The sequence below is a fragment of the Pelobates fuscus genome, chromosome 10 (genome assembly GCF_036172605.1).
Source record: "Pelobates fuscus isolate aPelFus1 chromosome 10, aPelFus1.pri, whole genome shotgun sequence".
Classification (NCBI taxonomy): domain Eukaryota; kingdom Metazoa; phylum Chordata; class Amphibia; order Anura; family Pelobatidae; genus Pelobates; species Pelobates fuscus.
Window position 1 is genome coordinate 53,402,163 of NC_086326.1, and position 23,042 is coordinate 53,425,204.

At 41.6% G+C, this 23,042-nt stretch overlaps 1 protein-coding gene across 1 annotated transcript; it reads left to right on the plus strand.

Moving 5' to 3' along the window:
• The first annotated feature begins 14,396 nt into the window (after positions 1-14,396).
• Positions 14,397-22,104, plus strand: TEX36 (testis expressed 36). The gene is made up of 4 exons (XM_063433966.1): positions 14,397-14,686; positions 16,216-16,335; positions 21,126-21,206; positions 21,753-22,104. The coding sequence occupies exons 1-4, from the start codon at positions 14,636-14,638 to the stop codon at positions 22,008-22,010; spliced, it is 510 nt and encodes a 169-aa protein (XP_063290036.1). The 5' UTR covers positions 14,397-14,635; the 3' UTR covers positions 22,011-22,104.
• Positions 22,105-23,042: the final 938 nt, after the last annotated feature.

Consider the following 23,042-nt stretch of genomic DNA (forward strand, 5'->3'; position numbering starts at 1 on the left):
GGAGGGACTGGCGGCCCATCACAGGGGCTCTGCGAGGTGCAGGCCTGAAGTATGCTTGGGGCTTCCCTTTTAAACTCATGGTCTTCCACCGCCTTCAGACGTACCGGATCTGGCAATGGGGCCGGAGGAGCTTCCACACCTTCTGGCGGAATGGCGGGTTGCGGGTTCCAGGAGCCAGCGATGATTCCCTATGGTATCGTATGCCTTCATGTCTCTCCGCATCTTTCCTACTGTACACGGCTGGTGAAAGGTCCAGCGGTTTGTTGGGAGGGGGGTACGGGTCTAGGGGGTTTTCACAAGGTTTTTGCTACACAAGGGATTTTTCTTTAATTTACCGCTAACTACTTATTTTGTCACCCACTTGGAAGGCTTTCCGCCCTCGAGCATTTGAAATGGGTCCCCTTTTTTCCATTCAGGGCCCCAGGAGCAGTGGTTTTGGGTGGGCGGGAGACCGGGATCTCTGGTTTTCGCACTGGGCCTTCCTTCCTTAAATAACCACTTTGAGGGCTCCCCCACTGGGATTAGTGTCCCCACATGTGACTGTTACCTTTGCCTCGGCTCCCTGGCTCATGCCACGAGATGGTGGCCCACGAAGGGGCCCTCGTTTCCCCCCAGCTGAACTGCCCGGATGGCCGGCTGCTCTCACCTACGGGTGACGAGGCTCATACACCCGGATCGAGGCCTCTGCCCCCGGGGTTTCCCTCAGGTAGGGTGGGTTAGGGGGGTCGACCTGTGGAACAAGGGTTGCCCGGAACGTCATCTGATACTAATGGACGTTGCTTTTTGACTATTTGTTATGGTATATGTACTAAGTGTTTTTGTTACCTCGTTGAGATACCAGGGTATATCACCTGTTTGCCCCACCCATAGGGGATAATCTTTGTTGCAATGCAGAAAAACATAACACCAAAAAATTAATAATTTAAAAGAAAAAAAAAAATTAAAAATGAAAGTTAAAGTAAAAATAAAAATGACGAAAATAATCAGATATGGTTTAAATAAAGCACATGAAAAAGTATACTAAACAAATAAAAACGTAAAAACGAAGATGTAAATAGAATCACTATAAATATTGCAAATCGCATCCCCATATATAAATAAACACGCTCCCCAAATTGTGATTTAACCATGAGCACAACCATTTAACAATCCCCGTCTATGAGGTACTGTAGCTCATGTTTTGACGAGCCCATGACGCCATAATTAGTTAAAGGTAATCTAAAGTGTGACATAAAGTTTAGCCGACCAAGAATTGAAAATGGAAACAACGTTTAATGTATATTGTTGAATTTCCTCGATGAGAAACTTGTAGGGTACGGTGACAATGAGTGGGTGGCGGGACAGCTTGCTCAGGCTATCATGGGGGGACGCGACGGCCATGGGAGGGGATGTAGTGTACAACCCACGTTAGATATTGCCGCTAAAATACCCCTGTTGAGTTATCCACGCCGAAGTGGTCAGCTTAGGAAGGGAAGCAGGTCATATGCAAGAGGGAGCATCCAGCATGGTACACTGTTATCCATGCGCACTTCCCCACGTGGCCGAGTGGGGGGCCGCGGGTGGGGCCATCCCCGGGTGACTCGGTTTCCGCGGGGTAGCTCCCTGTGCGGATACTTGCCCCCGCTGGCCGGTCTGGGGTATCCCCTGCCTGGGGCCGGGCGGTGGGGGTGACTGCCCGCTCGGGTGAGCGGCCTCTATGGAGAATGGGGGATGGGGTACACCCGGGGGGCTCTGCCGTGAGTTTGCGGCGTGAATGGACTCATATATCTGTGGTTTGCATGGCACCTTCTTTATATCCTGGGCGCCACGACAGGAGGCATAGGAGGGCTTGGCAAATTTCTCTTTCCCCCCCCCCCGGTCGAAGGGGGTCATGTACCCTGGGTGGTTAGCCTGTCCAAGCTCGGGATGCTGGGCTGTCCTGAGATTTAGGTAGGAATTCACTGTGGGGGGGTGGAGGGGGGGGTTTGGGGACGTGGGCGGGGCCGTATACCTATACCTTTAGCTGGAGTGGAAAATAGCTATAATCAAACATGTACGGTATTACTGCACGTTTCAAGGGTTAGAACTTTGCTGCAAACGTAGTTCGAAATTTAATAATGCGAAAATGTTTAAAAAACAAACAAACCAAAAAAAATAATAAATAAAAAAATATATAAAAAATAAAAAAAACACGTAACGAAAATCTCTAAATGTTTATATATATAAAAATAAGTAACCTTGATTGAGCATGGGTGGAATTACACAATAATGTGACTAAGGAACGCAATAACATGCCTCAAACCACTAAAAACTCCCCCCAGAAAAACACAGATAAAAGAAACTGAGTCCAGGCCCAATAACGCTCTTCTACGGGGTTGGGGCTGCTATGCAGGACTTCACAAGCCACATCCCTGCTTTCTAATGGTTATACGTTTAATATCCCACGAACATTATTGTTGAAAGCATATGTTTGTACATGTACTGTTCACTGAATACACATGCAACAACTATCGACTAACTGTCATTTACCTTTCACGGAGAGTTCCGTTCTAAATGTTTTTGGGGACAATGTCCCACCACTATATAGCTATTATCTGTTTGGGCAATGTCATGACTTATGAATCGGTCTCCACACGAGACAGTGGTGGGAGCGGGGTGTGCCCAAGGGGGCAGTAATCTAAAACCGCAGGGTAGAGGGAGTAGCTACCTACTGAACTGTTCTTGGGCTCTGAGTAGGTGACGTAATGGCGCAGAGACATCAGGCCAGAGCTAAAGATGGTGGAGGGGGAGTGGGGATTACTTACAGTCTGATCAATACGACTGCATTAACAGCTGAAATAGAGGTCAAAATATCACGTACGCGGTGCATAGGTGGTGGGGCTAGGGAATCCATTGTTCCTCCCATCGTTGATCGTGGCAGGGAAATGGGACGACGTTCCCCTTATTGTTCTGGCATTGGATAAGACCAGAACCTCTTCGCATCGGACTGGGTCCAGATGCAGTCTTCTTCTTCTTCTCTTACTTTACTTTCGTGCTACCCCTTTTTCCATCCCTTTTAGTATTTTTCTTCCCCGGGGGGGCGGCGAGGGCGGGGGTCTACCAAAAGGTCTCTCACGGACGTGCCACGAAGAGAGGCTGCGAGTGCTTCCATATGGCTATCACCGGACGGTATGATGGAGCTTAAGATTTCCTCTTTGAACATTAAGGGCCTGAATGCCCCAAGGAAACGCAGACTCCTCTTTAAAGAACTGAGACGAACCAAATCGGACATTGCATTCATTCAGGAAACTCATTTACCAAAACAGGCCAAGTTCAGGCTGAAAGACCACGCATTTGCTGGTTCCTACGAAGCCAGGACCTTTCGCAAGCGCAACGGAGTGGCGATACTTATTAGAAGTAGTTGCCCCTTCCGCAAAACGCATTGCGAGGCGGACATAGACGGACGGTTCGTTATCGTCTCTGGCGTCCTACATTCCCATAACATACACTTGATAAACATCTACGCACCTAACCAGCCAGACAAAGAGTTCTGGACAGGGATCAAGGAGAAAATATCAGCGCTACCGCACGGAATGGTTTTTATGGGAGGTGACTTCAACGCTGCACCATGCCCGGCCATAGGTAGGAGCTCGCGGACGGGTGCCCCTAGGTCGCGGCGTAGGGGCGGTCAGGATCGTCTGCTTCAGGTTTTCATGGCAGACACGGGTTTAGTGAATATATGGAGAGCTCAACACCCAGGGGTCAAGGACTACACCTTTTACTCGGCCCCCCATGGGACGTGCTCTAGATAGACTTTTTTCTGACTAATGCGGCAGGCATGTCCCGAACAACTGGATCACAGGTGGGCAACATCTCCTGGTCGGACCACGCGGACGTCTCCATCACGTTGGGAAACCTATGCGTTGCTTCACCGTGGACGTGGAAACTAAACACGTCCCTACTTCAGGACCCGGAGATCCTAGAGCAGACCAGACAAGGAATCGTTGAATACTTTGCATTGAACACCACTCCAGATGTGAGCGCAAGTACAGTTTGGGCGGCACATAAAGGGGTCATAAGAGGGACCTTAATTAAATTGTTTTTTTTTTTTTTTTTTAATTCTTTATTTTTGTTGTGCAAGTTTTACATAGCGACGTCAAACGCCGCAACAGCGTGTCTAAGAACATACTTAGGTTGAACAGTGGCAAGAGGAAGTGCACATTTTTGTATATTAATATTAAACATTAGCTCGGCTATACAATAAGGTCAATAAAAATAAAAAATGAAGAGGCAGCGTATTTTAACCGTTATAACTGCATGTAACCTTGCTAAAGTCGCCGTGGTTACCCGTTAATATCTTAACTTATGAACTGATTGGTACAAGCTAGGTCTAGCTGCAACATACGTGTGAGTCACAGATAGTTACATATCAATATAATATAAAAGAAAAGGTAGCCTATTATAACAGGTGTAGTTAATAGCATCCTTGCTAAAGTGACTACGATTACCATGAAGGAACATATGAGCTGATTGGTACAGGCGAAGACGAAGTGCATTGATACTACAGTCAGGGTATTACAGTTGAGTACACTTAAGCTTATGGCAAAACACAGAAATCAAGGCAAGAGGCATAACATTAACCTATTCTAGCAGGAGTTACACAGCAGTCTTAAGTATGACATCCTATGTTTGACAATAGCTATGGGTAGAGTGTGGGATGGAGGTTAAGCGGACCTTCCCCTCGTGTATAGGATAGGCCCTAGAGTTACTGAGTATTAGGCAAGCCTAGGTAACATTCTACTGTTATGCAAACTTGTTATGTAAATGCATGCCTACTGACTGTGTTAAAAAATTTAAACGATATGGTTCAGTGTAACATGTAAGTGACCTCAGGCAGTAGGTTGCTAGGTATAAGGTGATAGCACTGTTAAATAAACAAGTGATAACAAAATTATAGAAATGTAAGTTTGTTCTTGGGATTGGATTGTCCGCCAGTGCCTCTTGCGATTATACCAGTTCCAGTCCCGGATCACCCGACCCCGCACGTGGGCCATTTAGGAGAAACAGTCTCTGCAACTGGGGAGGGCCAGTGTTCCTCTCTGGCTTGATCGCGTGCGGCAATAAGCTGTACTGTGGCTTGGTATGTTGCTGCATTCCAAGTTTGCAGGGTATAGGCTTGCTGGTCAAAGGTGCTGTATCCAGGTGCTTTGCCGGGGATTTGTGGCTGCCTGGCTGTCCCGCTTTTATTTGTAGGAGAGTGGTTGCATGCACCCAGTGTGCTCCGAACCTTCGCCCGCCGCCGCTGTTGCCGGTGCTTTTTGTTCCGCTTGTCCACCCTGAAGGCCCACAGTGGAGCTCCGTAGTGGCGTCGGCGGGTGTCAGGACGGATCCATGAGGAGACCATCTTAGCTGCTTGAAGGTACAACACCCCTCTGTCACATAGTATCACGTAGAATTTTAAGCAAAGTCGGTCCAGTGCTTCTAGGTGCTGCGAGTGTGGGTAGCTGTCTGCGTGCTCCCTCTCTGGCCCTTGCTGGGCGGCCATTTTAGGCATGCTCAGACACCTTTTGTCCCACTGTTTGGCCGTGTTTCTCTACCTCAAACTGTGTCCGCTTGGCTGATATGGACCGGGATAACCCCCACCGGTCCAGAGGGGGGGGGTAGGAGATCGGTATTAATTCTGGGGATTCCGGCGTCGAGGAGAGCGGCCGCCTCTCCCCGGCATCCACACCCGCAGGCCGCAAGTCGTGTGTCGGGCTACAGGCTCCGACAGGCTCAGGAAAGGGATCCTCCGGTGCTGCGGGATCCGTCTCGGGTGGCGCACCCCGATGGGTGTATAAGCTTTATGGCCGCCGGTATCGGCTTTTTTGCTGTCCGCCTGGCTAGAGCTCTTTCCCCGCACGTCCGTGCTGCTTGGCGGTCAGACTCCGCCCCCGACCTTAATTAAATTAGCCACCAGAAAAAAGAAAGCGAAACACCGGGCGCTTGAATCTCTGTTGGGTCAACTTAGAACCCTCGAGCACAAACATCAAATGGCGCCGTCGGCTAGCGTCTTTGCAAAATTGGAGGCAGTGAGAAGGGACATCCGCACCTTAATGTTGGATGATGCGGCTAAAGCCATGACATGGTCAAAACTGACCTTCTTCGAAAAGGCGAACAAAATGGACACCCTCTTAGCAAGGACTCTTAGGCCACGACAAGGAAGGACCCACATAACAGCATTGAAACATTCCGACGGCACGACGAAAACGGCACCAGCGGAGATTGCAAAGATTTTTGAGGAGTTCTATATGCGGTTATACAATCGCTCTCCGGAAGGAAGTCCGCACGGAGAGCATGAAGAGGACCATATCTTAAGATACCTGGACGGACTCGGGTTGGCTAAACTGAGTGGAGAGGCGGTACGCACCCTGGCCGCCAACATCTCGGAAGAGGAGGTGGACAGGGCTATTACAAATCTACATGGCAACAAAGCGCCGGGACCGGATGGTTTTGACGGCTCTTATTACAAAGCTTTTAGGGAAGAACTCACACCACAACTGGTCCGACTTTTCGACAGCTTACGGCAGGGCGGACAACTGGAACCCGACATGTCATTGGCGACTATAGTACTATTACCAAAACCCGGAAAAGACCCTCTCCACCCTGAAAACTACAGGCCTATCTCGCTGATCAACCATGACCTGAAGATCTTGCCGAAAATACAGGCTGACAGACTCAACCCACTGCTGACTTCTCTCATTCACGCGGATCAAGTTGGGTTTATCCCTACTAGACAATTATTCGAAAATACCAGGAGGAATGTTGATTTAATATGGAAACAGGTGACATCAAAGATTCCAACTTTAGTGGTATCCTTAGACGCGGAAAAAGCCTTCGACCGTGTCCGGTGGCAATTTTTGTTTCCAGTGCTCAAGTGCATGGGCTTCCCTGAAGAATACATAACTACAACAAAAGCAATGTATCACAACGTGCGTGCGCAGATAAGGATATCGGGTGCCCCATTGCACCCTTTTCAGCTTTATAACGGAACGAGGCAAGGCTGCCCGCTCTCGCCCCTATTGTTCGTCTTGGCATTGGAACCCCTGCTACACACGATACGCCAACATCCGAATATTACGGGAGTCAGAGTGGGAGACAAAAGTTTTAAGGTGTCGGCTTACGCGGATGACGTGCTCTTAACCGTCACAAATCCGCTCGCATCGATGTCGGCGCTTCAAGGAGTTATTTTAGAATACGGCGGGTTATCGGGATATAAAGCGAACATTCAAAAGTCCAGCGCGCTCCCGATCTACATGTCACAAGAGGACACGGACAGGCTACGCGCGGTATACCACATTCGAATAGAATCGGACTCCCTGAAATACTTAGGGATTAATGTAACGGCTGAGCCGGAGCGATTATATGAAGCTAACTACGCCCCTATGCTTAGAGTATTGATGAGGGATATGGATCGATGGACTGATACTCCCATATCCTGGATCGGGAGGATACATTCGGTGAAAATGAATATCCTCCCGCACCTATTGTTCCTTTTCCAGGCGTTACCCATCAGAGTCACGAAGACGCAATTGCTCCCCTTGCAAAGGTCAATAGGGAATTTTGTCTGGCAGAACAGGAGACACAGAACATCTAGACAGATTTTATACAGACGTAGGGATAGGGGGGGCCTGGGCCTGCCAAACCTCTTCTTTTACTACGTAGCGGCGCAATTGTCACAGGTGGCCATGTGGCACTCTACCCCCGAGGAGAGGCGTTGGGTGGACATCGAATCCCAGATGGTAGATGGCGTCCTTCCCCAGTTTACATTGTGGGTCCCCAGGGAACACAGACCAACGATACGGAGCGCAAGCCCAACGATGCTCAATTCATTTAGGATATGGGACTTGTATAATACCAAATATAAGATGGCATCGTCCCCATCCCCCTTGACCCCTCTGTATGGCAACAAGGAATTCCCGCCAGGTATGACCCCACGGGACTTTCGCAACATAGAACGAACTGGATTGCAACGGGTACATCAACTGTTTCGCAATGGAGAGGTTGTCCAATTTGCGGATCTGCAGTCGAGCACCCACCTCACTCCAGCGGATTTCTTCCGGTACATCCAATTGAGGGGTTTCGCTCAATTGCCACACATTAAAAAAGCCGCTCTGGAGACGTATACCTTCTACGAGAGATTGTGTTCGGACGGAGTTGCCCCCAGGGGATTGATCACGCTATTGTATGCACATATTAGTGAAGAAAACAGAGAATGGGGGGGATTGACATATACTACTAAATGGGAGAGAGACCTTGGGGAGACACTGGAGGGGATAGAGTGGCGGGAGATATGGGAGGCTAACTCTAAGGTGTCAATGTGCGTCACTTTACAAGAACAGGCCTGGAAAACTATGTTCCGCTGGTATACTACCCCGATTCAATTGCATAGGATGCACAAACTAGAGAACAACGATTGCTGGAGGGGTTGCGGGACCCAGGGTACGTATCTCCACATGTGGTGGGAATGCGCTAAGATACGCGGATTTTGGAAGGCAGTGGAAGACCTAATGCTGCAGTTATTTGGTAGACCACTGAGTTTAGATCCGTGGATATACTTATTAAACAGATCGGTGGAAGGGTGGACAACGCGGGAACAGAGATTGGTACACAAGGTAACTATGTGTGCACGCCGAGCTATAGCGAAGGCGTGGCTCACTCCATAGGGCCCAGAGTTCACTGGAGTTATATCTAGAATTAAAGAATGTAGAATTATGGATGATCTCACGGCAAGGGTGAGGGGGACGTCCACGACATTTCGGAAACTCTGGGAGCCTTGGGACGACAGCGCAATAGGCTCGAGTGGCACCTGAGTCGTACTTAGATGGTTGTGGACCGCAGCGAGGCCTCGCTGGACTGGGATCCACTGCACATTGAGAGATTAATGGACCGACCGCCCTCCCCCCCCCCCCCACTTTTTGTCCCCTTTTCCCCCCCTTTCTGACCTGGCTACACATTATTTAAGCTCTCCCCTTCTTCTTTTCTTTTTTCTTCTCTTTCTTCTTTACGTTTCGCACTGTTTCCTCAGGCTAGATCTAGCGAACGCAGGAACTAGGTAGCACAGCTAGAGGTTTAACTGGCACATACGATAGCTGACTATTTTTTTTAGCCCACTGGCCTGTGTATATACCTAACATAAATTTCCCCTACAAACGGCGAGTGCCAAGCCTAGGTTCAGACCCACGTTAACAATGTTACAGAGGACTAAGGTCTCCGAAGGAGGGTTTGTAATTTACTTGGCCTCTTCCTTAGCTTAACAGAGTTTGTTTTCTTGACGAGCTAAAAGTAAAATGATGTATATACTAACAAGGGGTACTGAGTTAAAATTTACGAAATACCTCAATGGCTGGCAGGCGCCATCGGTTCTGATAAGAAAAATGAGGCTTATAATACTGTGATTGTAACGCTGTATTTTATCATACTGTCAATGATGTCGGCTTCTACGTAAGCCAGTAAACTGATGTGCGCCTGTATGTGCTATTGAATGAAAAATAAAGAATTACAAAAAAAAGAACAGGAGATAAATTCTAGATTAAACAGGAAGTTGAAATATGAACTGTATCTTTACAGGACGTGTTTAGGAAGTCTCAGTAAGTTACATGCAGGGAGGTGTGACTAGGGCTGTATAAACAAAGTGATTTAACTCCTAAATGGCAGAGAATTGAGCAGGGAGATTACAGTGATATGATCTATAAACCAAAACTAATTAAGCTAAAGTTGTTTTGGTACCTATAGTATCCATTTAAACTCTACAGAACGCAGTGATACAATCATTTATTCCAACTACAATTTTAGGTTTTAGAATCCAGACCAACAACCACAACAGATATATCAAATTAATAATACAGTTTCATAAATGTGTCAACAATCTGAAAGTGTAGAGATTACGTACAACCTGCCCCAAACAAATACACTATAAGGGGAAGCATGCAAGAGCACAGTATATATCCCTACATCCATTGACAGATTCTCTCTTTGAGTTGTATGTCAGTCTTTGCTGCACCATTCATGAATATAAAATAAAAAACATCAGCTAAGGTAAATAAATGTACATTTTGATTTCTTTTAACCTGTGATGGAGTTTCATTTCTATTTTTACATAATTGTACACTCTCCAGGCAGCCCCTGTTTACTCACCTGGTTCCAGCGCCAGGAGCCTCGTGAAGCCACGCCCCCTATTTCGTCAAAATTACGAAATTGGCGGGCGCGAGCAGGGAGCAATCAGACGCTTCCATTTGCTTCGCCACACATGCGCACAGACTTCAGAGGGCGGTATTCATGCCGCCCTCTGAAGTCCTCAGCGCACTACCGCGCGGTGCGAGCTGAGCTGACTGACAGCTCAGCTCGCGGTCTTTGCCTGCCCCCCTCCTCTGCTGACAGGCTGGAGAGAGAAGGCGCGCACACAGTGCCTTCTCTCTCCTGCACACGTCAGACGTATTTTCAAACGTCTGACGTGTACAGGGCCTTTTTAGGGCCCTACATGATAGGAAGTGCCTCTAGTGGCCGTCTGAGTGACGGCCACTGGAGGTATTCCTATCAATCAATGTAAACACTGTATTTTCTCTGAAAATACAGTGTTTACATTAGATTGCCTGCAGGGAGCTATAGATCTCACCTGAACAAATACATTAAGCTGTAGTTGTTCAGGTGACTATAGTGTCCCTTTAAAGTGCAACACATTCCGCAGCTTTGTACATATGTACAACTGTTACAAGTAAAACGACAAAGGTACAATACACCTGAGACAATACAACATTTGACAAATACAGGAGGGCTTGTGGACTCTATTCCAATCATATTGAAAAGTTGATGGTCCAGGGAAATAAACTGAACAGCCCATAGGGGATAAACTAACAATCCTCAAAAATACTTACCACATTGTTTGGGTCAACAATGTATTGTATTTTACAATGTGATTCAAAAAGAAAAGCAACAATGTGACCAATAGTGCGTATAGCTAAACATTTGTCTGAAGTGCTTAAAGGACCACTATAGGCACCCAGACCACTTCAGCTCAATGAAGTGGTCTGGGTGCCAGGTCCATCTAGTTTTAATCACGCAGCTGAAAACTTATCAGTTTCAGAGAAACTGCTATGTTTCACCGAGAGTTAATCCTCTAGTGGCTGTTTGAATGCGCACGTGGCTCTTGCTGCACATGCGCATTCGGATCTGACGTCAGCAGGAGGAGGAGAGTTCCGCAGCACAGAGGGAGCCCGGCGCTGGAGAAAGATAAGAGGCTGAAGGAGTTTTAACCCCTTCAGCCCAGCGTGAGGGGGGCCCTGAGGGTTGGGGTGACCTAATTACCCTATAGTGCCAGGAAAACAAGTTTGTTTTCCTGGCACTATAGTGCTCCTTTAATGATATGACATATTTTGAACTTTTAGCTTTAAAGTGGGGGGGGGGGCTATTGGACACTATGAATAAAGTTTCCCCTTCCTTTTGCAGAATAAGCTGCAAAAGAAGACATTTTACTTACCTGAAATCCAGCGCTGCACTAAGCTCTCAACATAGTCTTCCACTCCTCGACATCACAGGAGCCTATGATTGGACCGTTTTACTGGCTCAGAGTGCATGCACATGTTCTGGGCTGGCGAGGGGAAGGAAACTGGGAGTGGGGCTGAGGAGGGAGGAAGGGTTTGTTTTTGTTTTTTAAACAAAAGAAAAACTGTGTTCAATGGAGGGGGCACGCAGTGGGAGAGCTATCTTCTCATTGCAAAAAAAAAATTCAAACACTTTAACCCCTTGAGGGCAGTCATTGGAAACATCCCCTTGAGGACCGATGACGGTCCTGAACCGTCATAACGGTATGGGGGTACTTACCTGATCGCCGTCGTTCAGTGTTAACAAAAAATAATATATGTATATATATATATATATAAGATATATATACATGTATTATATCTATATGTAATATGTATATATATATATATATATATATATATATATATCTTATATACATAATGTCAAACTAAGTGTATTTTTATATTTATATATACATATATTAATATAAAAACACACTTATATTTAAATTACACACACACACACATATATATATATATATATATAATAAAATATAAATAGTATGTTAATAAAAATAAATTTTAAAAAGTAAAAATAATTTTTAATATTTTTTTACAAATTATATATGTAGTTTTATTCCAACAGTATTTTGATATCAATATATATATATTTATATCAAAATACACTTAGAATGTAATGATATATATATCTATGTATAAACAAAATTAATACGAAATATACATATGTCCATATACATAATTACATAAATCATTTCATAAATATACACGTAGACTTCAAATATATAAATATGTATATATATTAAAATTCTATGTGCATATTTATGTAATATTTTTACCTAATTAAGTAATTTTAGTGATTGCAATTTGAGGGACATGCCTGACAACCCAGGCAGAAAGTCCAGAGAATTTAATTTGCTAGCACTGTGTTTAACCCTGTAACTTTCTATGACACCCTAAAACCTGTACATGGGGGGTACGGTTTTACTCAGGAGACTTCGCTTAACACAAATATTAGTGTTTCAAAACAGTAAAACAGATCACACTGATGATATTGTCAGTAAAAGTGAAGTTTTTTGCATTTTTCACACACAAACGGCACTTTCACTGATGTTATTATTGCTGTGATACGTTTTACTGTTCTGAAACACTAATATTTGTGTTCAGCGAAGTCTCCTGAGTATAACAGTACCCCACATGTAGAGGTTTTATAGTGTTTGTGAAAGTTACAGGGTCAAATATAAGGCTTGATTTTACTTTTTTTTTTTTTTTCTTTGAAATTTGTCAGATTGGTTAGGTTGCCTTTGAGAGCGTATGGTAACCCAGGAATGAGAATTACCCCCATGATAGCATACCATTTGCAAAAGAAGACAACCCAAGGTATTGCAAATGGGGTATGTTCAGCCTTTTTTTAGTAGCCACTTAGTCACAGACACTGGCCAAAGTTAGCGTTTTTTGCATTTTTAACACACAAACAAATATAAATGCTAACTTTGGCCAGTGTTTGTGACTAGGTGGCTACTAAAAAAGACTGGACATATCCCATATTGAATACCCTGGGTTGTCTACTTTAAAAAACTATGTACATGTGAGGTGTGATTCAGGGATTTATGACAGTGTTACAATGTCACTATTGATACATTTAAAATATATATATATTGAAACAGCAATTTCCTACTTGTATTTATAGGCAGAAAAAAGCAATAAAGTATGTAAACACTGGGTGTTTTTAAACTCGGGACAAAATTTTGAATCTATTTAGCATTTTCTTTCATTAGCTTTTGTAGATAAGTAAAAGATTTATCAAGTAAAATTCCAAAAACATGTTTTTTTTTTTCAATTTTTCACCATTTTTGTTTTTAAAGTAAAAATATATGTCATGATACAAATAATGGAAAGCCCTTCTTGTCCTGAAAAAAACAATATATAACTTGTATGGGAACCGTAAATGAGAGAGAGGAAAATTACAGCTAAACACAAACACCACAAAAGTGTCAAAACTGCTCTGGTCCTTAACGTACAACATCGCAAAAACAGGCCCTTCCTTAAGGGGTTAATTCATTTTTAAAAAACGTTATTTTATTTTATATATATATACACACACATGTGTCTAATTTTGCAAATGGTGTGCCATGATAGGTGTTTACATTTCTGGGCTGCCATACAATCTCAAAGGCAACATAAGCCCAGCAAACAAAACTGGTAAATTCCAAATGCAAAAATGGAAGAGGGGAAAGCCCTTATTTTGACCCTGTTACTTTCCAAAACACCATAAAACCTGTATATGTGAGGCTACTGTTGTACTCATGAGACATCGCTAAACACCAATATGTGTATTTTATTGCAGTAACAACTAACAGTAATATGACATTCACAGTTAAAATGACACCCAGAACTTGGAAAATAGCAACATTTCTTCATTTCTCAAACTCTTTTTAGATTTTATTCGTATTGAATTATGTTTTATACATAAATATTTGAAGTGAAATGAAAGCCCTGTTTCTCTTGAACAAAATGACGTATAATAAGTGTGGGTGCCCTTAATATGAAAGAAGTGAATTATGGGTACACAGACATATAGCTCAAATTCCAGGTTTTGTTTACATTTTGTTTTGATCAGAACGTGTACAATTGCGTCCATCCTTAAGGGGTTAACAAAACAGAGGCACTGCACCCATACATAAACAGTGACAACGTATTACAGAGTTACTTTATATTTGCTTAACTCTTCTGTTGCAATTAATCGTAACTTATAACAGAAAAAGAAGACCATAAAAACAACTTTGTGAAGTCTGTAATTAGAGTAAAGGATCAGACAGCATTGTCTCAGTCTAAATGCTTTTCTTTGCTGTTATAGGAAGTGACGTTTCATTGTCACCCCATGGTAACTGTGAAACCACAATTAAGTCCACAGCAACAGGACTGAGTACACTGAGACCTCGATCCAACAAATTAATTTTGCTTAGCATTGGGAATTCTAGTAATCAACTGAGAGGAAGGACTTATGGCACTTCAGAAGATCATTTCAAACATAGTTTAAAGTGACCGCTGTGGAGACAAAGCTTTATGTTAGCACTTCTAAGGATTAACGATTCCTTAAAATGCCCAAAGGAAGATTAAATAATCCCTCAACCAAGCAGGATGGGGAATGGGTAAGAAAAATTGCAACCTAATGTATTCTCCCAGCATTAATGTTTTAAATGACTTTTTTTTCCCAAGTTAAACAAACCAATAACTTTGTTTTGCAAACTAGCGATTATTAATTTAACGCAGAATAAATGCACAGGTTTATTCTGTAAACTTCGAATCCCGATTAGATGCAAACTGAATGGCAAGAGTTAGAGAAAGTAGCCGATTTGAAAGAATCAGGTATATTCACAGCTTGCTATTTTAACCTCAGTTTTGCTATTCACATTTTATTACAGTTCAGTGTTAATTCAGAATAAACCTGTTTGCATTATTTCCTTAAACTGAGATGTCAGCAATTTAAAGTGGATTTCAAATGTTCGACCAAAATAGCCGAACTAAAACGATTTCTTATTTGCCCGAAAATATAAGATTCATGATCAAATTTTACATTTGAAAATTCATAAAGGGTTATTCACAAAAATAAAAATTTTAGCAACACTATGGCTAACATAGCGGATTTTGAAAAATTACCCAATTTTGCTACATTTAGAAATTGGCTTTTTTAGATTTATTTTAGAATTTAATGAATAACTCTGCATGACTATACAGATGTTAGCTAACAGTAGAGTGCACACACACGATATATATTTATTTATTCTTTCACCATTTATGTACTTTATGTAACCCCTCCATGAAACAGATGACATGCCAGAACTTCCTTGGCAAAATAGGCCTTGACTCCAGATTTGTCAGAAAGGGGTTACTCTATTCAGACCCAGACTAGTCAAATATGTTGTACCTTGACAGTTCTGATGTTGCTTGCTTTGTGCGGTTTATATATATATTTTTTTTTAAAGTGCCCAACCAGATATGGCTTCATATTAAAGGGACACTCCAGGCACCCAGACCACTTCTGCCCATTGGAGTGGTCTGGGTGCCAACTCCCACCACCCTTAACCCTGCAAGTGTAATTATTGCAGTTTTTATAAACTGCAATAATTACCTTGCAGAGTTAAGTCCTCCTCTAGTGGCTGTCTATCAGACAGCACTAGAGGGACTTCCGTGTTCTTCCGTGTTTTAAATGACGCTGGACATCCTCACGCTATGTGAGGACCTCAAGCGTCACTGAAATCCCCATAGGAAGCAGTGAATAATGCTTTCCTATGGGGAGGTCTAATGCGTGTGCGTGGCCATTGCCGCGCATGCGCATTAGTTCTCCACCGCCGGCTGATGGCGGGGGAGGAGAGTAGGCGGAGAATTAACCAGCACCAATGGACATCGGCGCTGGACTCAGGTAAGTCACTGAAGGGGTTTTAACCCCATTCAGCAACACGGGATGGGGAGGGGGGGGGGGGGGAGTGGGAGGGAAAGGGGCACTGTAGGGTTCTGCAGTGCCAGAAAAACATATGTTTTCCTGGCACTGGAGAATCTCTTTAAAGCTTTAGCAGAAACTGATTTTGAGCGGATATATCAGACTATTACAGGAGATTTTGGTCTATGATACCTTTCTTACTGCCCACATTTCTCATTATTTCACTTATTTTACTTTCAGTTCACACCTATAGGAATGCCTAGAAAACTGCCTATGACAAGCACACAGAACATGTTTTATCCACCCAAGCAATTCAAGGTTGATTACAGGCTGCCTCCTATATGTATCACTCGAAGGAAGGTAACGTAAAATCACATGTCTGCTGTGCATTATCCATCTATGAACTGAATGGGATCTCGTATGGGGTTATTTACAAAATTAGGAATTGAGGGTATTAACCCCTTAAGGACCGGACTTTTTTTGCGATGTTGTACATTTGCGACCAGGCATCTTTTTGACACTTTTGTGGTGTTTGTGTTTAGCTGTAATTTTCCGCTCTCTCATTTACTGTTCCCATACGAATTATATATTGTTTTTTTTCAGGACAAAAGGGGCTTTCTTTACATACCATTATTTATATAATCTCATGTAATTTAATTTTAAAAAAATGAAAAAATATGATGAAAAATTGAAAAAAATACACGTTTTTGAATTTTATGTGAAAAATCTTTTACTCATCTATAAAAGCGAATGAAAAAAACTGCTAAATAGATTAAAAATGTTGTCCTGAGTTCAAAAATACCCAGTGTTTACATGCTTTTTGCTATTTTTTTGCATGTTATAGGGCTATAAGTACAAGTAGGATATTGCGGTTTCAAAACATACATTTTTAAAATGTATCAATAGTGACATTGTAACACTATTATCTGTCATAAATTGCTAAATAACACCCCACATGTACATATTTTTTTTAAAAGTAGACAACCCAGGGTATTCAATATGGGGTATGTCCAGACTTTTTTAGTAGCCACTTAGTCGCAAACACTGGCCAAAGTTAGCGTTCATATTTGTTTGTGTGTGAAAAAAGTAAAAAACTAAATTGAACGCTAATTTTGGCCAGTGTTTGTGACTAAGTGGTTACTAAAAAAGACTGGACATAACCCAAGGTATTGCAAATGGGGTGTCTTCTTTTGCAAATGGTATGCCATCATGGGGGTAATTCTCATTCTTGGGCTACCATACGCTCTCAAAGGCAACGTAACCAACCTGACCATTTTCAATGTAAAAATATTTGACCCATATATTTGACCCTGTAACTTTCAAAAACGCTATAAAACCTGTACATGGGGGGTCATGTTCTACTCAGGAGACTTTGCTGAACACAAATATTAGTGTTTCAAAACTGGAAAATGTATCACAACAATTATATCATCAGTAAAAGTGCTGTTTGTGTGTGAAAAATGCAAAAAAAGTCACTTTCACTGACAATATCATCGCTGTGATATGTTTTACTGTTTTGAATCACTAATATTTGTGTTCAGCGAAGTCTCCCGAGTAAAACAGTACCCCCCATGTACAGGTTTTAGGGTGTCGTAGAACGTTACAGGGTAAAATACAGTGATAGCAAATTAAATTCTCTGGACTTTCGGCCTGGGTTGGCAGGCAGGTCCCTTAAATTGCAATCAATAAAATAACTTAATTATGTAAAAATATTACATAAATACACACGTAGAATTTAAATATATATGCATATTTATATATTTGAAGTCTACGTGTATATTTATATAATTATTTATGTAATTTTGTATATGGACATATGAATAGTTCGTATTCTTTTTATTTATATATACACATAGATATATATATACACAATTTCATTCTAAGTGTATTTTGATATAAATATATATATATTAATATCAAAATACAGTTAGAATAAAATTTCGTATAGATATATAATTTTTTTAATTTTTATTATTTTTAATTTTTTTAATATAATTTAAATTATTATTCGGATTTTATAATAATATATATATACAATATATATATATATAGTTATTATATATATTATATATATACACGTGTGTAAATTAATTATAAGTGTATTTTTATATTATATATGTACATATTAATATAAAAATACACTTAGCATGACATTATATATATGATATATAGACATATATTATATAGGTATAATATATGTCTATATATCATATATATATATATATACACATATATAATAATATTTTTTTTTATTAACTTTCACTTTAAATTTTTCTTTGATTTTACAGTTGCAGGGAGACTGCCTGTCAGCACAGACAGTCCCCCTGCAGGCAGAGACTAGGACACCTATTGTGACCATGTGGTCGCCCTGTTGGGTGATCACATGGCCCCAGGGGTCCTAAACGGCCATGGGGAGACTGTCTGGGCTGCAGGCAGTCTCCCCACACCGGGAGCACGACGGCGATCGGGTAAGTACATTTTAAATTTAGGACGGTTCAGGACCGTCGTCGGTCGGCAAGGGAAAAATGCTGATGACGGTCCTGAACCGTCTAGCGCCCTCAAGGGGTTAAATCTGCAAATTATATGTTAAAAAAAAAAAAAGAAACTGGAAAACAAATCCAAATCTCGAGTATGGGTTTATCCCATGGCCCCCATAGCTAGTGCCGTAATCTAACAAGGACAATAGAGATTCTGTGGGCTGTCTAATCACAGAGAGTACTTAGATGTAATACTCTAATATTGTTAGCTTCCTAAACAAGCCACCTTAATGGTGGGTTTTGCACTATTGGGTCAGGTATACATGTTTGTGTTCCTGTCCCTATAGTGTTCCTTTAACCAAAAAGTATTCGAATCACGATTAGGAATTCCACCTATGGCACAAAAACAAACAAGGGAGAAGATTGATAGCTAGGGGACCTGCGCTAAATGTTCATTTTATTCACAGATCAAGTGAGCAATAGAGGTAAAAACAGAGAATCAGCAAATAAATAAATAAATCTCTATTTATATATTGTATATTAAATATATCGATATAGATTTATTTATTTTTTACTGCTCATTTTTTGTCCCTGTATGGTTTACATTTTCTCACTTGATCTGTGAACCAAATGGCACAAAAAGCCTCCTATCCGTGTACTGCAAAACAGATACATATTATAATATTATATATATATTTGCAGTAGACCGACTGGCCCATTTTTTATTTATTTGCAATCTTGATTCATCTGATTCGGGTTCCGGATTCATTTTTTTTTTTTAAATGACTAACATTCTGCCTAGCTGACCCAAAATTTGACCAAAACATGCACAAGTCTATTTTTCAATTGGCTTGTGTGATGGCTAAGAGGCTTCCATTTACTACAGGACCAGTGTGACATCACTCAGCTTGAGTGTCTCCATCAAAGGTCCCATTCTTTCAGCACTGGATACCTGGAGTGATTATAGCTGTCTCGCCCAAACACTTAGTAAAGGGTGGATAAAAACAACAAGGCACACTTTTATGCTCATGGCCCAAACAGGGATTCATGGCTTGAACAATGTAAATCTCATTATTATTATGTTATTATTTATATAGCGCCATCAAATTCCGCAGCGCTTTACACTGGGTGGACCAACAAACATGTAGTTGTAACCAGACAAGTTGGACACACAGGAACAGAGGGGTTGAGGGCCCCATTCTAGTGCCTCCGAGTCTGGGAGATAACTAGATCAATAACTGGTAAATTTATTATACCTCAGACATCAGGGCGCCATTACAATATACCCCAATAGATACAAAATTATTACACGTATAACCCCTACGTCTTATATTCCTCGATAGTTCTCCCCCTCAAAAGAGTGCTCTTGTTGCACTCACAGGCCTGAATCGTCACTAGGTAAAGACTGATGGAGAGTTCCATGTGACCAGCCAGGGTGACCGCTAGAAAACTCACAGCTTTCCCTGCAAAGCTCTGTCAGCGAGTGGGTTAGAATGAGTGCACTCTTCTGGGAAAACCAGGGACTGTGACTTCAGCATTTAAGTGAGAAATTGCAGTTAATGTCTCTGCATAGTGTCAGAACTGTGGTTCTGCAAAACCAACCTCCAACATTTTCCCACTGCACAAACTCACCTATTGTGCGTGGTGTGTTTCTGTGGCAGGTGAACACACTTTGCTCTGTAAAGAGTAGTGCTCACAGTGCTAGTTGCAGCAACACATACATCAAAGGATGGTTTTAAAATAACTGTGAGACCATCACTGGGGTGGGTAGCCAGACAATGTAATAGGGCAGCAGGAAATGCTAGCAGAATGCTTGGTTGTATAGGGAGAGGTATTAGCAGTAGAAAGAGGGAAGTGCTCATGCCATTGTACATGACACTGGTGAGACCTCACTTGGAGTTTGTACGCAGTACTGGAGTATCTCCAGAAGGATATTGATACCTTAGAGAGAGTTCAGAGAAGGGCTTCTAAAATAGTTCATGGATTGCAGGATAAAACTTACAAGGAAAGGTTAAAGGATCTTAACACGTATAGCTTGGAGGAAAGACGAGACAGGGGGATATGATAGAAACATTCAAATACATAAAGGGAATCAACACAGTAAAGGAGGAGACTATATTTAAGAAGAAAAACTACCACAACAAGAGAAACTAGTCTTAAATTAGAAAGGCAAAGGTTTAAAAATAATATCAGAAAGTATTACTTTACAGAGAGAATAGTGGATGCATGGAATAACCTTCTAGCATAAGTGGTAGAGGCTAACCCAGTGAGGGAATTTAAGCATGCGTGGGATAGGCATAAGGCTATCCAGGTTATATGATAAGGTCAGGGACTAATTAAAGTATTTAGAAAATTGGGCATACTAAATGGGCCGAATGGTTCTTATCTGCCATCACATTATATGTTTCTATTGAAATGTGATATTTATGTTTATATTGACAGTGAAGAACCAGCAGTCATTAGTAATTCACCACTTCCTTCAAATTAGACCCTCCTGCTGCATGTAACACACAGTGATTGCACAAATATAGTCACGTAGTCCGCCCTTTTCCAAGTGTAGTTCTGCTGAAAAAGATGCAACGTGACAACAAATAATAAACAATGCTCCATTATTATACACTATCAAATTCCTGAAGATACTCATTTTTTCAAACCTTTTTTTTTTTTTTTTAGATTGAAGTACAGAATGGCTATCCGTTCTCAACGCATGACAACAGGCATTTAATACAGGGAGTTGGGGAGTATTTTGATACTGTAAGTATGCAGTAAAATAAATACAGCAGATATCTTCCCATTGCAAGCATATTATACCTGGTCTTTGAAATTGATCTCAAAAGTTCATATGCTGTCAAGACAAATAACAGAAACCCTGATTATTTTAGGACCCATGTACAACATACACCAATAGAGGTAAATGGGGGGAATCAGGTGTCCTCGGTAAAGAGGTGCAAGGTTCCTACATTTGAATCATGATAGGATAACCTGTCAAAAACCAGCAATTTGATGATACATCGTACTTTGCTCTCTCAGATGTTCTAGTCTCTCAGATAGAGCTGAACAATGTGTTGGCACTGTATAAATAACAATCATGCAATTGTGAATGATGAATAGATCTCACTAGCACTAAAAACGGTATAAAAATGCAAATGATATACAGATGTTAAAAACACGGAATCTGAAGCATCAGTATGGAACATGAATGTCTTCTATTTATTAAACTATAATCTATTTCTATAGCAGGTTGACACACTTAGAAAATTATTTACATCCTAATTGTTTGTAACCCCTTTCCATTTCAAGGGACTTGGCCATAAAAAGACTTCTATTGGAAAAAGGCAAGATCAGTCTCTGAATTTTTGCCGTGATGCAGCCACAGCCGTCACAAGCAGATGGGATGATTTTTCATTATATGAAGTCTCTTACACAGGGCATCAAGCTACAGAGCAGCCTTTGTGCAGAAGATTCCCTAAACGTCATACGGAAAGATCTGCTTACATGAAGTCACTTCCTGAGAACGCTTTCATGTGGTTTGCAGGTCATCATGGCACATCGCGCTGAAATCTGTGTATTACATGGTCTATTTAACCAATACCTGTTCTGCATATAAAGCAAACCATTATTAACCCCTTCCCTTCTAACTGTATGTTATAAAATAAAAACACAAGGCACATAGCACTTTTTTTTTGCTCAGTGATAACCAGTTCTGCACAATAACACATCATTTTCATACTTCAATTTCCAAAACATTATGAGCAGCTAAAATGACCCAAAAGTGCAAGCAGGGATCATAATAAGGGACCAGGAGGAAAAAAATGGTATAAACCAAGGCTAAACTAATGGCAGGTTCTACAAATTATTAGACGTTTCTGTATTCAGATGGAATTTGAGCAGCAGCTGATCCGTCTTTGAAATGGACAAGTGACATCAGAATTTTCCTGTCCGTTTCATAGGTTTCCTCGGGGCTACATGTACAAAATTGCACTACAAAAATCGCCATTTGTTTTGGTATTAAACAGACATACTGCAGAAATAATGGATAGAGGAAAATAAAATGGAAGCACCCAGGTATTCAGATCTGGCACAAGAAAGGAGAATACATTTAGATAAAAGTAAGTTTAAAGTGGGGAGTATAATTATTATTATTATTTATATAGCGCCAACAAATTCCGTAGCGCTGTACAATGGGTGGACTAGCAGACACATAATTTGAGATCAGACCATTGGACGTACAGGAACAGAGGGGGTTGAGGGCCCTGCTCAATGAGCTTACATGCTAGAGGGAGTGTGGTATAGTGACACAAAGGGTTAAAGTAGGGAAATTAAATAATTTGTTAGAGAAGGGTTTATTGAGTGCTTGGTAGGTCATTTTTGACAGTTGCAGGAAAGGAGTCATGGGGTGGGGGATGAGAATATAATAATTTAAGATACAAGGGTCATAAAGAGCATAAACCTAAAAGAAAGAAGAAAAAGAAAAAAAAAAGAGAGAGAGAAAGTGCAGTTTACTATATTCATAGATATTTATATAAATGTCACTAGATGGTGCTATAATGCAAGAATTGTATCACCAGTTTAACTCTTCACAAATTAATC